The sequence below is a fragment of the Lepidochelys kempii genome, chromosome 25, assembly GCF_965140285.1.
Source record: "Lepidochelys kempii isolate rLepKem1 chromosome 25, rLepKem1.hap1, whole genome shotgun sequence".
NCBI classification, from domain to species: Eukaryota; Metazoa; Chordata; order Testudines; family Cheloniidae; genus Lepidochelys; species Lepidochelys kempii.
In genome coordinates, this window is record NC_136404.1 from 5,427,808 (window position 1) to 5,445,898 (window position 18,091).

At 54.3% G+C, this 18,091-nt stretch overlaps 1 protein-coding gene across 1 annotated transcript in view; it reads left to right on the forward strand.

Annotated features, from left to right (window-relative positions):
- The first annotated feature begins 13,352 nt into the window (after positions 1–13,352).
- LOC140903283 (heterogeneous nuclear ribonucleoprotein M-like) overlaps positions 13,353–18,091 on the forward strand; it is a 34,012-nt gene continuing 29,273 nt past the window's right edge. Inside the window, exon 1 of the mRNA XM_073324315.1 lies at positions 13,353–13,524. Coding sequence (XP_073180416.1) covers positions 13,433–13,524 — 92 coding nt within the window. The 5' untranslated portion in view covers positions 13,353–13,432. The remainder of the gene's footprint in view (positions 13,525–18,091) is intronic.

Consider the following 18,091-nt stretch of genomic DNA (forward strand, 5'->3'; position numbering starts at 1 on the left):
CATGTACCGTCACATCCCCCCATCAGCACATGGCCACACACCCAGAAGGCTTCTGCCCCAGACCAAAGGTCCCTGCCTGGAGGCCCCAGTACTCCAGGATTCTAGTTATAATCCCCAGGGAGGACCCAAGGCAGGTGGCAGGACAGCAACTGGAACCCCCACATTACCCTGGGGAACGCGCCGCTCCCATCGGCAAGCCTTGCTGTCCTGTCAGCCTGAGCCAGAGCTGCAGGAAGGGATCTGCTCCATGCAGATTCCTGTGACTCCTGAGCACAGACAGCAGGCGCCCAGCGAGGAAGTGGGGCAGGGCTGGAACCTGACCCCAGCAGATAACAAGGCCAGAGGAAACTCTGTCTCCTTCCTGCCTGAGTCAGGACAGTGGGGCGTTTTGGGTGGGGGAGGAAGAGCTGAGCAAGGAGAGCAGCCGGGACAGTCACCAGGTATCAATGGGCCTGACTATCCCAGCACTGCACTGGGGATTGAGACCCAGCAGTCTGAGCCACCCAGAGCCCTCCCTCTGCTCCCCCCGGCTCATCCCTCTCCCAGGTAAAGCCTGGGGGAAGACATCCTACTAGCCTAGAGCCCACAGGCCCAGTCACTGCGCTAGGTGCTGTATGAATGCATGGCAAGACAAGGTCTAGATTCACAAAGGGACTTAGGTGCTGTTAAAGTCACCTCCCTCCTACTGCCATCCAGTGTGATTTACAGCCCCAGGTGGGCACCCTGGCTCCCTCTATGATGCCTGGGGAGAGTCAGCGCCTAGGAAAGGGATTCTCAATAATCAGCATGCTGCGCCGGGAGCTGCCTGAGCCAGCCAGCGGGCAATGCCAAGGACAGGGGGAGGCTTAGGGCCCAGATCCCCCAAGGCACCTCACTCCCACTGATCACAGCCTTAGGAGCTGACAGTTGGACCTGAGAGAAGCGCCTCCGTCTGCTCAGGAGTCTCAGCCACAAACCCTCTCTGAGTCAGCCCCATCTCTCTCGCCACACCACCCCCCCCAAGAGCCCCAGGCCCATTGTCCAGGGGCCAGTGCCTGCACCTGGGGTGTGGGGGGGACCTGGCTCCAAATCAAGCAGAACTGATTGAACCAGCCTGGCTGCTGTTCCGCGCTGGCTCTCGTTCGGTCTCTCCTGTTGGAGGTGTCCCTCTTGGCATGAATAATGAAACAGTTGTTGGGCTCGGGCTCTGTCGCCCAGAGACTAGGAGCACTCACCTGGGAGCTGGATTCAAGTCCCTGCATTTGAATCCAGCCCACAGTTCCTGGCCTTAGAGCCCAAGGGCCCATTTCTGCAAGGCTCATGCACATTGCTGTACTCACGTGAGGAGTCCCTAAGTCTCTGCAGGGTCAGGCCCTGATTTAGACAGGAGCGGGGGTGGGTAAGCAAGGCAAGCAGGTTAGGGTATCCCCCGGCTTGGGATGAACACGACTTGATGAGGCTGAATCATTTGCAAGTTTTATTCCCCCTATTTCTATTCTGTTTTTCATTCCTCTGCCCACTAGGGTTTGGAGATTCGGAGCAGGAAGCACATTCCAGAGACAAGGACAGGTCCTGCCTCTAGGGTGACCAGGTCTCCCGATTTTACAGGGACAGTCCCGATATTTGGGGCTCTCTTTTATATGGGCACCTATTACCCCTCACCCTGTCCTGATTTTTCACACTTGCTCTCTGGTCACCCTACCTGCCTCCAGCCCCATCTCAGTTAAATCAGGGCTTGCTCATGTCAGTGCGCGGATGCCCCCAGGGTCCCGCGGTCCCACCCAGGGGAGGCACGACCCAGCCCAAGGCAACGCTTTGGGATGCTTTTCATTCCTCGGGAATTGAATGTGATGGGCTAAACTCAGCTGGGGAGTGAGATGGAGGGGGGCACCATTTGCACCATGACTGAATTTGGCTCAGTGGTTTACTCCCAGGCTGAGCCCATATACCTGCTCTAGGGGTGCCTGATCGATCACAACCTCGCCAATCTCCAGGGCTCAGAAATCCTGAGTCAGGGCACCCAAAATCATGAGATTTTAAAAATTAATCATTTTGGAATCTTTGTCTTCAGGTTTTTGAGCCTTTGACGGTTCTGCAAAAGCTGGAGCATCTTGGGTAATTGTGTGACTCCAGAAGCTGGGGCTTTAGAAAATCACTAAAGATCAGGAGCCTCACAATAAAACCATGACAGGAGGCTGCACAGCTATAGGAAAAAGACAAGGAGTACTTGTGGCACCTTAGAGACTAACCAATTTATTTGAGCATAAGCTTTCGTGAGCTACAGCTCACTTCATCGGATGCATACTGTGGAAACTGCAGAAGACATTACATACACAGAGACCATGAAACAATACCTCCTCCCACCCCACTCTCCTGCTGGTAATAGCTTATCTAAAGTGATCACTCTCCTTACAATGTGTATGATAAATTAGGCCATTTCCAGCACAAATCCAGGTTTTCTCACCCTCCGCCCCCCCCCCCCCCCCACAAACTCACTCTCCTGCTGGTAATAGCCCATCCAAAGTGACCACTCTCTTTACAATGTGTATGATAATCAAGGTGGGCCATTTCCAGCACAAATCCAGGTTCTCACCCACCCCCTCCAAAAACCACACACACAAACTCACTCTCCTGCTGGTAATAGCTTATCCAAAGTGACCACTCTCCCTACAATGTGCATGATAATCAAGGTGGGCCATTTCCAGCACAAATCCAGGTTCTCACCCACCCCCTCCAAAAACCACACACACAAACTCACTCTCCTGCTGGTAATAGCTTATCCAAAGTGACCACTCTCCCTACAATGTGCATGATAATCAAGGTGGGCCATTTCCAGCATAAATCCAAGTTTAACCAGAACGTCGGGGGTGGGAGGGAGGGTAGGAAAAAACAAGGGGAAATAGGCTACCTTGCATAATGACTTAGCCACTCCCAGTCTCTATTTAAGCCTAAATTAATAGTATCCAATTTGCAAATGAATTCCAATTCAGCAGTTTCTCGCTGGAGTCTGGATTTGAAGTTTTTTTGTTGTAAGATAGCGACCTTCATGTCTGTAATTGCGTGACCAGAGAGATTGAAGTGTTCTCCGACTGGTTTATGAATGTTATAATTCTTGACATCTGATTTGTGTCCATTTATTCTTTTGCGTAGAGACTGTCCAGTTTGACCAATGTACATGGCAGAGGGTCATTGCTGGCACATGATGGCATATATCACATTGGTGGATGTGCAGGTGAACGAGCCTCTGATAGTGTGGCTGATGTTATTAGGCCCTGTGATGGTGTCCCCTGAATAGATATGTGGGCACAATTGGCAACGGGCTTTGTTGCAAGGATAAGTTCCTGGGTTAGTGGTTCTGTTGTGTGGTATGTGGTTGTTGGTGAGTATTTGCTTCAGGTTGCGGGGCTGTCTGTAGGCAAGGACTGGCCTGTCTCCCAAGATTTGTGAGAGTGTTGGGTCATCCTTTAGGATAGGTTGTAGATCCTTAATAATGCGTTGGAGGGGTTTTAGTTGGGGGCTGAAGGTGACGGCTAGTGGCGTTCTGTTATTTTCTTTGTTAGGCCTGTCCTGTAGTAGGTAACTTCTGGGAACTCTTCTGGCTCTATCAATCTGTTTCTTCACTTCCGCAGGTGGGTACTGTAGTTGTAAGAAAGCTTGACAGAGATCTTGTAGGTGTTTGTCTCTGTCTGAGGGGTTGGAGCAAATGCGGTTGTATCGCAGAGCTTGGCTGTAGACGATAGATCGTGTGGTGTGGTCAGGGTGAAAGCTGGAGGTATGTAGGTAGGAACAGCGGTCAGCAGGAGAGTGAGTTTGTGTGTGTGGGGGGGGGGGGGTGAGAAAACCTGGATTTGTGCTGGAAATGGCCCACTGTGATTATCATACACAGTGTAGGGAGAGTGGTCACTTTGGATGAGCTATTACCAGCAGGAGAGTGAGTTTGTGTGTGTGGGTTTTTTTTGGGGGGGGTGTGTGTGTGAGAAAACCTGGATTTGTGCTGGAAATGGCCCACCTTGATTATCATACACATTGTAAAGAGAGTGGTCACTTTAGATAAGCTATTACCAGCAGGAGAGTGGGGTGGGAGGAGGTATTGTTTCATGGTCTCTGTGTATATAATGTCTTCTGCAGTTTCCACAGTATGCATCCGATGAAGTGAGCTGTAGCTCACGAAAGCTTATGCTCAAATAAATTGGTTAGTCTCTAAGGTGCCACAAGTCCTCCTTTTCTTTTTGCGAATACAGACTAACACGGCTGTTACTCTGAAACCAGCTATTGGAAAGTGGTTTTCCGAGCACTACAGCCAGTTCAGACTAACTGCTTCCTCCAGTTCCACAGGTAAAGAGCCATTCTGCAGCCAGGTAACTTTTATTGTTTAACTTTGGAACCTTAGCATTCTTCTAATGTAGCTTTTACTTCTCTGTAATAGACAATGAGTTGTGTTGCCATTATAATGAATAACAATTATCGGTTACTTAGCTAAAAGTTTGTCCATTTTGTAGTACTGTTAATACTGTCATTCTTAGAAGAAATGGAATTACTTAGTAATTTTAAAAGAATTCAATTACTAAGCAAAATATACTTAAGTAATTTAGGTTTCAGAGTAGCAGCCATGTTAGTCTGTATCCGCAAAAAGAACAGGAGTACTTGTGGCACCGAGAGACTAACAAATTTATTTGAGCATAAGCTTTCGTGGGCTACAACCCACTTCTTCGGATGCATAGAATGGAACATATAGTAAGAAGATATACACACACACACACAGAGAGAGAGAACATGAAAAGGTGGAGTAAGAGGCTAATTAATTAAGATGAGCTATTATCAGCAGGAGGAAAAAAAAACTTTTGTCGTGATAAACGGGATGGCCCATTTAGACAGTTGACAAGAAGGTGTGAGGATACTTAACATGGGGAAATAGATTCAGTGTGTGTAATGACCCGGCCACTGCCTGTCTCTATTCAAGCCCAAGTTAATGGCATCTAGTTTGCATATTAATTCAAGCTCAGCAGTTTCTCACTGGAGTCTGTTTTTGAAGTTTTTCTGTTGCAAAATTGCCACCCTTAAATCTTTTACTGAGTAGGCAGAGAGGTTGAAGTGTTCTCCTAGCGGTTTTTGAATGTTATGATTCCTGATGTTAGATTTGTGTCCATTTATTATTCTTTTGCGTAGAGACTGTCTGGTTTGGCCAATGTACATGGCAGAGGGGCATTGCTGGCACTTAATGGCATATATCACATTGGTAGATGTGCAGGTGAGCGAGCCCCTGATGGCGTGGCTAATGTAATTAGGTCCTATGATGGTGTCACTTGAATAAATATGTGGACAGAGTTGGCATTGGGCTTTGTTGCAAGGATAGGTTCCTGGGTTAGTGTTTTTGTTGTGTGGTGTGTGGCTGCTGGAGAGTATTTGCTTCAGGTTGGGGGGCTGTCTGTAAGCGAGGACTGGTCTGTCTCCCAAGATCTGTGAGAGCGAGGGATCATTTTTCAGGATAGGTTGTAGATCCTTGATGATGCGCTGGAGAGGTTTTAGTTGGGGGCTGAAGGTAATGGCTAGTGGCGTTCTGTTATTTTCTTTGTTGGGCCTGTCCTGCAGTAGGTGACTTCTGGGTCCTCTTCTGGCTCTGTGAATCTGTTTCTTCACTTCAGCAGGTGGGCATTGTAGTTGTAAGAATGCTTGATAGAGATCTTGTAGGTGTTTGTCTCTCTCTGAGGGATTGGAGCAAATGCGGTTGTATCTTAAGAGCTTGGCTGTAGACAATGGATCACGTGGTGTGTCCTGGATGGAAGCTAGAGGCACGTAGGGAAGTATAGCGGTCGGTAGGTTTCCAGAATAGGGTGGTGTTTATGTGTCCTTATTACCACAGTAGTGTCTAGGAAATGGACCGCTTGTGTGGATTGGTCTAGGCTGAGGTTGATGGTGGGATGGAAATTGTTGAAATCATGGTGGAATTCCTCAAGGGCTTCTTTTCCATGGGTCCAGATGATGAAGACGTCATCAATGTAGCGCAAGTAGAGTAGGGGCATTAGGGGACGAGAGCTAATGAAGCATTGTTCTAAGTCAGCCATAAAAATTTTGGCATACCTTGGGGCCATGTGGGTACTCATAGCAGTGCCGCTGTCTTCAAGGTATATATTGTCCCCAAATGTGAAATAGTTGTGGGTGAGGACAAAATCACAAAGGTCAGCCACAAGGTTTGCCGTGACATTATCGGGGATACTGTTCCTGATAGCTTGGTCCTCATTGAAAATGGCCTTGACAAAGTGCAGAGATACTGCCAGATGGGTTGGCTTGTGTCACCTAATCATTAACTGCTATTGCAAATGTCTCTCTAGAAAATGGTTTCTAAAGAGAATGAAAGAATGGACAGGTTGATACCGAATGACTGATTTAGCTTGGGAGCTCTTGAGAACAAATTAAGTTTACTCAAAAAATGAAAAAACAGGCAGAATTGTGTCTAACACCTTACTCAGCCCTCAAAAGTTAGGAACTGCCAGAATTAAGGTGCCTGTGTTTTCATTCGGCCCCATTGTGGGTGTGTGTTATGATACAGCCTTTAATTACATGATCACATACTATTTTTCCACAGGATCCTGCCTCATTCATTTCCTTAGACATGTTCTCCTGCTTCAATTCCACATGTGAGGAGTGTTGAAGGTTATGTCTCGAGATGGGCCCCTTGTGTTGAGGGCAGGTGTCTTGCTTCCCTCAGATGTCATTGTCTGGGCAGCAGCAGCCCTAGGGTCCCATTCTGGGACATGGGGTACAGCCCTCCGGCTGCATCTCTAAGTGGTCCACCCCCTGCCACAGATATGGAGCAGTCCTAACAAGAGGAAAATACTTCCACAGCCCTCAGGAGGTCAGACCCCTTCCTCGTGCCTAGGTTGGGAAAACTGCAGGCCCTCTCATCACCCACTCTTCTGCATTACTAAAGGTTGGGCTGGGGTTTAGTTCTGGGGTCCAGCTTCTCAAGTCACCCTTCCATTAGTATCACAGAGCCCTCACCAGGGGCCCTAGCTCTGCTTTCTTCCCAGCAAACTGCACAGAGTGTCACCCACAAGAGCCAGCCCCCGGGCCTGACAAGCCTCACTGATGCGATGGAAGGGGGCTGAAGCTGACCACAGGAGTTCTTTAATCCCTTCTTGGCTGCAGGTGTTGGACGGGTCATCTGCTCCTCCACAGGATGATTCAGAAATTCAACCTCCACATGTCATTAACGACAATAGATATTGTTCTGTCTCTTGCCCTTTCCAAAGATTCAGGCTCTGCAAGCTCATCTCGGCAGCCTCTGTGGGAGAGCTGATTTTCCTTCTCCCAGACTAGGTACAAATGGAGAAAGGCATAGGCGCTGACTCCATCGGTGCTCTGGGACTGGAGTACCAACAGGGAAAAATTGGTGGGTGCTCTGCACCTACCGGCAGACAAGCTCCCCGCCCCAGCTCACCTCCGCCTCTGCTCTGCCTCCTCCCCTGAGCGTACCACGTCCCCACTTCTCTCCCTAGCTCCCAGCGCTTCCTGCCAGAAAACAGCTGTTTTGTGGCGGCAAGCGCTGGGAAGGAGGGGGGGAGGAGGGGGAAAAGCGGCATGCTGGGGGAAGAGGCGGAGTCAGGGCAGGGATTTGGGGAAGGAGTCCAATAGGGGCAGGGAGGAGGCAGAGACTTTGGGGAAGGGTTTGGATGGAGGTCGGGGCAGGACCGGGGGGGGGGCGGTGTTTGAGCACCCACCGGCGCTGGGAAAAGTTGGCACCTATGGAGAAAGGTGCCCTTGTCTTACAGAGGTGTCTGATTTTGTAACAGTCCTGTTACCACAAAACCCTGGATTTTTAATATAAACATTATGAGCCTGATTCTTACTTCCCACAGATTTTACACCAGTGTAAACTCATGGACTTCCACAAAGTTATTAACAATTGACACCAGTGTCACTGCAAGAGGAATCTGGTCCAGCCAGTCTACGCCGGCAAGAGCATGTGAAGCCAGCAGCATGGCTAGATCCTTCGATCCAGAACAGGGATATCATGATGTACCTGGCAAATTGGACAGCTGCTGCAAGGGAAAACGTGGATTTTTATCACTAGCTGTTTCCAGTACTAACATGATTCTCAGTCCCTGGCCATAGGAAACCTGCTCAAACCAGGCAGGAGAGGCAGATCCAGTGACAACTAATGCGATCGCTAGACACACTATGTACTCCTGGCTATACGTGAGAAAAAGGAAAGAGATCATCTCAGCTCTGCACTGTGACTCCATGCTGTCAGCATGGTGAGGTCAACGCTGAGATCAGCACTAGGCCCAAGTGGGAAATGCCACCTTGTACCTTTCTGAAGGACTGCCCAGTGCTCCCATTAGGAACTGAGCCCTTCTGTGCAGTTTCTTGGCCGGGGAGCCAAGAGGGGAGAGAGAAAACCGCTATGAATTAATAGAAAGGGATTCAAGAGACAACACTGTTCAGCAGGGGGCTCTCCTTCACCCTCTCTCAAACTCCCCTGTTTGTGGTCCCTTGGTTGCTTAGCCACTGGCTTTTAAGGCCTTCCCTCCTAGGTCAGGCCTACCCCCTCGTTAATCACACAGTGGGAGGATGATCTCAAGGATGATCAAGGGAACAAAGGCTCAGACTGTCCCCAACCAATAATCGCAATTGACCCCGTAACTGAAATAACCTGGAAGAAAAAGACAAACAGCCAAACAAACTCACTCACCCCAAGGTTAGTACTCACACCTTATTTGTTCAGCAGGGGGATCTCGTCTTCGTCCTCTCTCAAACTCCCCTGGTTGTGGTCCCATTCGCTAGTTCCCCTTGGTCGCTTAGCCTCTGGCTTTTAAGGCCTTCCCTTCTAGGTCAGCCCTTTATCTTCTAGTATAATGCTCAGTTTCAGGCATTTATACAATCTGACATATGTGCTGACATTTCTGAGGCTTGTTTGAAGCCTAAATTGTTTTTTTTAAATAGAGCTTAAGCCTTAGTGAAATTGTGTTAGGCTGATTCTGAAAAAACAAAAGGACTTTTGCACATGAAGAGTTTATCAGGGTCCTTTCTCATGTGCACTCAAGTAACTAAACCCCAGATTTCAGAGTAACAGCCGTGTTAGTCTGTATTCGCAAAAAGAAAAGGAGTACTTGTGGCACCTTAGAGACTAACCAATTTATTAGAGCATAAGCTTTCGTGAGCTACAGCTCACTTCCTCAGATGCATATCGTGGAAACTGCAGCAGGCTTTATATATACACAGAGAATATGAAACAATACCTATTCCCACCCCACTGTCCTGCTGGTAATAGCTTATCTAAAGTGATCATCAGGTGGGCCATTTCCAGCACAAATCCAGGTTTTCTCACCCTCCACCCCCCCCCCCCACAAATTCACTCTCCTGCTGGTGATAGCCCATCCAAAGTGACAACTCTTTACACAATGTGCATGACAATCAAGTTGGGCTATTTCCTGCACAAATCCAGGTTTTCTCACATCCCCCCCACCCCCATACACACACAAACTCACTCTCCTGCTGGTAATAGCTCATCCAAACTGACCACTCTTCAAGTTAAAATCCAAGTTAAACCAGAACATCTGGGGGGGGAGGGGTAGGAAAAAATAAGAGGAAACAGGCTACCTTGCATAATGACTTAGCCACTCCAAGTCTCTATTTAAGCCTAAATTAATAGTATCCAATTTGCAAATGAATTCCAATTCAGCAGTTTCTCGCTGGAGTCTGGATTTGAAGTTTTTTTGTTTTAAGATAGCGACCTTCATGTCTGTGATCGCGTGGCCAGAGAGATTGAAGTGTTCTCCAACTGGTTTATGAATGTTATAATTCTTGACATCTGATTTGTGTCCATTTATTCTTTTACGTAGAGACTGTCCAGTTTGACCAATGTACATGGCAGAGGGGCATTGCTGGCACATGATGGCATAGATCACATTGGTGGATGTGCAGGTGAACGAGCCTCTGATAGCGTGGCTGATGTTATTAGGCCCTGGGATGGTGTCCCCTGAATAGATATGTGGGCACAATTGGCAACGGGCTTTGTTGCAAGGATAAGTTCCTGGGTTAGTGGTTATGTTGTGTGGTATGTGGTTGTTGGTGAGTATTTGCTTCAGGTTGCGGGGCTGTCTGTAGGCAAGGACTGGCCTGTCTCCCAAGATTTGTGAGAGTGTTGGGTCATCCTTTAGGATAGGTTGTAGATCCTTAATAATGCGTTGGAGGGGTTTTAGTTGGGGGCTGAGTAAACCCCAGATGATTTACATGTAAGCAGAGTCTGAATGAGCTCTCCTCTGACATCTAGTGGTGAGCTGTGGAAAAAACCTTCAGGAGGTGATCTCATTTGCATGGACACACCCACCTTGCCTAGGTGCTCAGCATGATAGGATTGCTTGCCCAAATGATCATTTGTGGTTTGTGTTGGATTCCCCCCGGTCTCCCTGTTATTGGGGCAGCAGGTTTGTAGAAATTTTGGTGGTGCCCAAAGGGGGGTGCCCCCCCACCTGCATAAGGCTCTGCGAGGGAGTTTGGGTGCGGGGAGGAGGTCTGAGGTGCAGGCCCTGGGCTGGGGCAAGGATTGGGGTGTAGGATGGTTGAGAGGTTGGGCTCTGGGATAGAGTCTGGGTGCTGGGTACAGGCTCTGGGATGGAGTTAGGGTGTAGGCTCTGGGTTGAGGCAAGGGGTGGGGTTGTAGGAGGGAGTTTGGGTGCAGGAGGGGGTGTGTGGGAAGGGGGTGGGGGTACAGGCTCTGGGCTGGAGTTTGGGTGCTGGGTGCAGGCTCTGGGCTGGGGTAGGGGCTGGAGGTGCAGGAGGGGGTGAGGGGTGCAGGCTCTGGGAGGGAATTTGGGGGCTGGAGAGGGTTGTGGGAAAGGGGAGGGGGGTGCGGCGCTTACAGGAAGGGGACTGCCATCACATGTGGCTTTCTTCCTCCCCTGCTGCCCCTCACCATAGCCACACTGGGGGTGGGGGATGGGGCTGCCCCTTGCCCAGTGTTGGGCAGGAGTTGTGGCTGGGGGGGGGGGGCGCCAGGGGAAGATCACAGGCCCCAACACTCACCGAAGCCCCAGCAGCTGCTCAGGTGAGTGAGGTCCACCCCCGATGTCTCCCGCCGGAAGCCCCCTCAGCGTCTCCTCTGGGTGGGTGCAAGGGGAAGGGAGGACTGCCAGCGTGTGCGTGCTCCCTCCCGATGCGCAGCAACAGCAGCTGCCTCAGCCTGCCATTGGCACTGCTCTTGTGCTGTGCTGGAGCCTTAAGCAACAGCCCTATTGGGATCCAGGAAGTGGGCAGGCAAGGGAGAGCCATGCTGCTTTCATGCAGGCAGGGATGCTCCGGGGCCCAGTGAGGCGGGCGGTGGGGTGAGGCAGGTGGGGGCCGGGGGCGGCTCCAGGCAGGGCTGGGGGAGAGACCCAGTTCCAAACATTGGTGGAGCAGGGCCCCCAACCCTGGGCCTGGGCACCACAGGTCCATACAACGTGCCGCCCCTGGGGGCGGGAGTGATAAAGGGTTGTCATCCTTGTCGTGTGAGCTCAGGCCCCAGAACTGTCCCCGGCCCACCCTGATGGAGGGACTCACCCTCAACGCAACGGCGCTGGCTAGGCAGGGGACACGGGTTCCAAAGCCCGGTGAATTGAAAGGACGAGTGAATGGGCTGCGTAAGGGCTCTAGAACCTCTTTGAGCTTTTCTCTCGCCACAGAATAACGAAAGAGCTGGCTGCGGCTCGGCTGAGCGTCCCGTCACACGCTACAGCGCTGAACTCCCCCATACTGAGGTCGAGGTCTTAGGGCGACTTGGGGACAGCGTGCACCAGCGCCCCCCAGCAGCTAAAGTCACCGAGAGCTGCCTTCGGGGGAGCCCTGAAGCCATCCTGGCGTGGTCTGGTGGAGAGGGCCAGAGCCCGCAGGCAGGTGTGCGGTGGGGGAACAGCTGTTTGTCTGGCCCCTGGCTCAGCGCCATGCCCAGCCCGACCGCCCGCAGCCACCGGCCTGACCCCCAGACACGGCCCCCCCAGCCCCGCACGCCCAGCCCGACCCCCCGCAGCCACCGGCCCGACCCCGGACACGGCCCCCCAGCCCCGCACGCCCAGCCCGACCCCCCGCAGCCACCGGCCCGACCCCGGACACGGCCCCCCAGCACCGCACGCCCAGCCCGACCCCCCGCAGCCACCGGCCCGACCCCAGACACGGCCCCCCAGCCCCGCACGCCCAGCCCGACCCCCCGCAGCCACCGGCCCGACCCCGGACACGGCCCCCCAGCACCGCACGCCCAGCCCGACCCCCCGCAGCCACCGGCCCGACCCCCGGACACGGCCCCCCAGCACCGCACACACCGGCCCGACCCCAGACACGGCCCCCCAGCCCCGCCCGACCCCCCGCAGCCACCGGCCCGACCCCGGACACGGCCCCCCAGCCCCGCACGCCCAGCCCGACCCCCCGCAGCCACCGGCCCGACCCCCGGACACGGCCCCCCAGCACCGCACGCCCAGCCCGACCCCCCGCAGCCACCGGCCCGACCCCCGGACACGGCCCCCCAGCACCGCACACACCGGCCCGACCCCAGACACGGCCCCCCAGCACCGCACGCCCAGCCCGACCCCCCGCAGCCACCGGCCCGACCCCAGACACGGCCCCCCAGCCCCGCACGCCCAGCCCGACCCCCCGCAGCCACCGGCCCGACCCCGGACACGGCCCCCCAGCACCGCACGCCCAGCCCGACCCCCCGCAGCCACCGGCCCGACCCCGGACACGGCCCCCCAGCCCCGCACGCCCAGCCCGACCCCCCGCAGCCACCGGCCCGACCCCCCGCAGCCACCGGCCCGACCCCCCGCAGCCACCGGCCCGACCCCCCGCAGCCACCGGCCTGACCCCGGACACGGCCCCCCAGCCCCGCACGCCCAGCCCCCCCAGCCCCGCACACACCGGCCCGACCCCGGACACGGCCCCCCAGCCCCGCACGCCCAGCCCGACCCCCCGCAGCCACCGGCCCGACCCCGGACACGGCCCCCCAGCCCCGCACGCCCAGCCCGACCCCCCGCAGCCACCGGCCCGACCCCAGACACGGCCCCCCAGCCCCGCACGCCCAGCCCGACCCCCCGCAGCCACCGGCCCGACCCCGGACACGGCCCCCCAGCCCCGCACGCCCAGCCCGACCCCCCGCAGCCACCGGCCCGACCCCGGACACGGCCCCCCAGCCCCGCAGCCACCGGCCCGACCCCCCGCAGCCACCGGCCCGACCCCGGACACGGCGCCGCCGCCGCCAGCAGCAGCAGCAGCAGAGACTTCAGGCCCCGGCGCCGCCCTGGGTCTCGCGCCCCCACCGCTCTCGTCTCGCGCCGAGCCCGGGAACGGCCCCCCGACGTCAGCGTCCCGAACCACGTGGCCGCAGGGGGGCGCTGCCGCCAGGGGCGCGGCCCCGCCCCTTTCCCGGCGTGCTCCGGGGCACGGCGCGGGGCGGCCGCTGCTTGCACAAAGGGGCTGCGCGGAGGAAATGGCGGCCGTGGGGACTGAGGGCAGCGGCAAAATGGAGGAGACGGCGGCAGCCAACGGGGCAGGCAGCGCCGGGGACGGGCCGCCCAAGAGGTGAGGCGCCGCCGGCGGAACCCGGTCCCCACGGGGCTCGGCCCCGGGCGTGTTGCGGGCGGCTGCCTGGCCGGGCGAGCAGGAGGCCGCGTCCCCGCGTGTGGGGGCCGGGGCCTCGGGCCGGCGCGGCTGCGGGCGGGGGGCTCGGTGGACGGAAGGAACCGGGGCTGGAAGCGGCGGCCTGGCTGAGGGGCGGCGTGGGGCCCGGCAGAATGGGGGTGTAGGAGCAGGGGCAGTGCGGGAGGCTGGGGGTCTGGGTGTGGGTACTGGGGGGTGGGGTAGGATGGCATGGGTGCGGGAGGCTGGGGGTCTGGCTGGGTGTGGGGGCTGGGGGCTGGGGTAGGATGGCATGGGTGCGGGAGGCTGGGGGTCTGGCTGGGTGTGGGTACTGGGGGGTGGGGTAGGATGGCATGGGTGCGGGAGGCTGGGGGTCTGGCTGGGTGTGGGGGCTGGGGGCTGGGGTAGGATGGCATGGGTGCGGGAGGCTGGGGGTCTGGCTGGGTGTGGGGGCTGGGGTAGGATTACGTGGGTGTGGGAGACTGGGGGTCTGGGTGAGGGTACTGGGGGGTGGGGTAGGATGGCATGGGTGCGGGAGGCTGGGGGTCTGGCTGGGTGTGGGGGCTGGGGTAGGATTACGTGGGTGTGGGAGACTGGGGGTCTGGGTGTGGGTACTGGGGGCTGGGGTAGGATGGCATGGGTGTGGGAGGCTGGGGGTCTGGCTGGGTGTGGGTACTGGGGGCTGGGGTAGGATGGCATGGGTGCGGGAGGCTGGGGGTCTGGGTGTGGGTACTGGGGGCTGGGGTAGGATGGCATGGGTGTGGGAGGCTGGGGGTCTGGCTGGGTGTGGGGGCTGGGGTAGGATTACGTGGGTGTGGGAGACTGGGGGTCTGGGTGTGGGTACTGGGGGCTGGGGTAGGATGGCATGGGTGTGGGAGGCTGGGGGTCTGGCTGGGTGTGGGTACTGGGGGCTGGGGTAGGATGGCATGGGTGCGGGAGGCTGGGGGTCTGGCTGGGTGTGGGTACTGGGGGCTGGGGTAGGATGGCATGGGTGCGGGAGGCTGGGGGTCTGGCTGGGTGTGGGGGCTGGGGTAGGATTACGTGGGTGTGGGAGGCTGGGGGTCTGGCTGGCTGAGGGCACGGGGGCTGGGGTAGGATGGTGTGGGTGTGGGGGTCTGGCTGAATGTGTGCAGTGGGGGGTGGGGTTGGATGGTGTTGGCGTGCTTTTCCTTCCTCACAAGGTTAGCTTGCTGCATTTTTATTTAAAAAGAAAAGTGTTTATGGGCATTGCTTGGGGTGCTGTCCTCTTAGGCTTGTTACCTTTTCCTGATGCTTGTCCTGTTAGATTACTTGATTATATAGCTATTTTGCCTGTTTTTGGTTAAGTGGCATGGCTGAGGCAGCTGGGGATGTTAAATTGAGACCTGTGTTTCATGCAGTGCAGTAATGTCATTAGGGTCTCATGTTTTTGGTCTCTAAGATCAGGTGGGATCTTAATAAATCCCTACTCTTCATTATTGAGCCTACTAAGCAGGTTTGGGACTTCAGATCAGCTTCTTGGTATCTGGACATTGTTCCCTGGCTGGAGGGTGAAGCAGAAGAGTCATGGTGCTGACAAATTCTCTTGCTCCCATCTTGACGTAAAGGAGGGTGCAGGTCTTGGTGTCTGTGATGAAGCGGGACTGTTCTTAATGTTTCCTTTGAATATTGTGGGGGTGCCTCAGTTTCCCCTATGGCAGTTCTTAAGTATCTAGGTGGTGGGATAAGGGTGTATGATTGTTGCAGAGCCCTGGAGGGCAGGTGTGTGCAGGGGTCTGGACACAGAGAATGGCCGACACCCTGTTTCCTGGCAACTGATGGCCTGGGTCCTTCCCCCCCTGCAAGGTGAGAGCTACAGGGTTGGAGAACAAAGGAATCTGGTGACTTCCTGGCCCAGGAAAGAGACACAGCCTAGAGGAGGAGGAGGGGCTGGAGGGGGAGTCAGTTTGGGGCTGGCTGGGGACATGGAGTGAAGTGCAGACGTGGTTGTCTGGCTCACTGCCTCCCAAAATGGACCCAGCTGAGGGGTCCTGTTCTCTGCACGTACAGACTCTGTGTTAGACCGTGTTCCTGTCGTCTAATAAACCTTCTGTTTTACTGGCTAGCTGAGAGTCACGTCTGACTGTGGAATTGGGGGGCAGGACCCTCTGGCTTCCCCAGGACCCCGCCTGGGTGGAGTTGCTGTGGGAAGCACACGGAGGGGCAGAGGATGCTGAATGCTCCGAGGTCAGACCAAGGAAGGTGGAAGCTGTGTGTCCTGTAGACAGTCTGCTCACAGACAGGAGACTTCCCCGGAGTCCTGACTGGCTTCGTAGGGAGCAGTTCCAGAACATCGCCTGGGGACTCCGTGACAGTGTCTACTGCTAGTATTTCTTCTGTGGTGTTGTCTTGGTATCAGGGACTGTGGAAGCTCTGCTAGTAACCTCTGATTCTTCCTCCACTAGGAAGACTGAGGAATGCATACTCATGTGCCTCCATATGTCATATTCAGTCAAGCCTAGCTGCTACCAGTTATTTTGTAGGCTTCAGCATCAGGAAAAGTGAGATGCTGGTTCTCAGTGAATGGCCCTGTTGCTGTTAGAGATGCAGCTTGTGCCATGGTTTCCTGATGCCTTGAATCAGTCAGGCCTTATTATCCTAGCATTATTGAGTTAGACCATAATAAGGGTCATTACTCTTAAACACAGAGGCAAAGTAAATACTGTTTATCTCTGGGGTTTAAAATGTATAGATTCCTATACCAAACTCATCACCATACTATCTGAGCACCTTCCAATAGTGCATTTAGCAATACAACTAATATCTGCAATGTGTTGTGTTCTCACATCCTCTCTTGAGGGAGAGAAGTGTGTGCAGTGGTGTGTCTTGTTTTAGAATTCTTTTAAGATGTATATACACATAATTTCTATTTTTGCTAAACAAGGGATGGTTAAAGTGATGTACCTTGCACTTTGAGTGGAAGGTTCGGAGGTATGTGACAGTCCTTAATTCCTGTGAGAGTTCATTCTAGTCTTGGGTCAGCCACTGAGTTCTGTCTCATGCATAGATTACTCCTGAGGGAATTCTGTGCTAAAAAATTAAAAGTACTGCTCTCAGTATTTTAAAATTTTGTAGAACTCTGTATTTTATTTACCAAAACATAATATAATCACATTTTCAATTATTTAAAATACCCATCAGAAAGTATGTTTGTAACAATACAAACAATAAAAAGATTCAGGAAATGTCTTTTGATAAATAGATTCCTTACTAGGTATATTAGCACATCTCTATGGTTCCACAGTGAGACAGAGTGACAGTCATGCATACCCAGCCCTGCCCCCCTCATCCAGGTGTCGGGCAAGCAGGCCCAGCCTGGCAGGATCCAAATGTGGAGGGGCTTAGTGTGTGTAGGGGGATCGAGGTGTGGCATGAATTCTTTATGGGGCAGTCTTGGTGTGGGTGGCTTGGTGGAGGATCTCCATGTGAGGTGAATCTGGAAGTATTAGGGCTTGTTGAAGGTGCAGGGGGAATGAGAATTCCTGGGGCGTGGATCCAAGTGAAGGTGGTTGGGGCTCAGTTGGGGGCAGGGGAGGAGGAGGATGAGGCTTGGCAGGGGGGTCTAGGTACAGTGGGGGGTCTGGATGGGGGTTGGACAGATGAGGGGCAGCTCCCCCATACAGTGACCCCTTCCCCTGTGGCTGGGAGCAATGGGGTCAGGAAGTGGGGGTGTGTGTGAAGAGCTTTCTGAAGTTGGGGAGGTTCCTGGAGGTGGGTCTGACCTGACCCCAGGAGCAGACTAAGTCCTGTCACTGTCTCTCCTCTCCTCTTCTCCCCCCCCCCCCCCCCAGCCTCCTGAGGTGGTGATTTACATCTCCCCCAGCTGCTCCTGATGCCCAGACCAGATGTGCCCCCTTCTCCCCCGACTGCTGCTTGGAAGGTGCATGTGAATCAATTTATCTGCGAGGGACATTAATTCTGTGCTTGTGTAGTGATGGAGAATTCCCCTAGGAGTAATAAGTCACCTTCCCTTATTGTAGAAAATTCACTTGTTCCTGAGGAGTGAAGTGGTTGAGAATAGTCTTCATCTTAGACCTTTAGAGCAACCTCTTAGATATACTGGGCCCAGGCCATCAAATTCCTTGAGGATAAGGACAGAGACCTTGAACTTGATTTGATATTCTATGAGAGGCCAGTGCAGGGAGCAGAGGACAGGTGTGATGTATTAATGGGAGCCACTGTTTCTGAGGAGATTGTGACAGCATTCTTTATCAGTTGGAGTTCTCGAAGTGTGGAATACTGCATGCCCAACTATATTGCATTGCTGTAGTCCAGCTGAGAAGTAACAAGTGTTAATAATGGACACTAGATGATCATGATGGTCCCTTCTGGCCTTAAAGTCTGAGACCAGTTTGCCTAGTGGCTGCGTGCAGATGTTGAATAGGAATGGGGAGAGATCCTTGTGTTTTCTGCCATTGACTCTTGAGTTTTCATCCATCTTTTCATATGGTCCAGGGTGTCAGAAAACTAAGGAGATCTGTGTGTGTGTGAT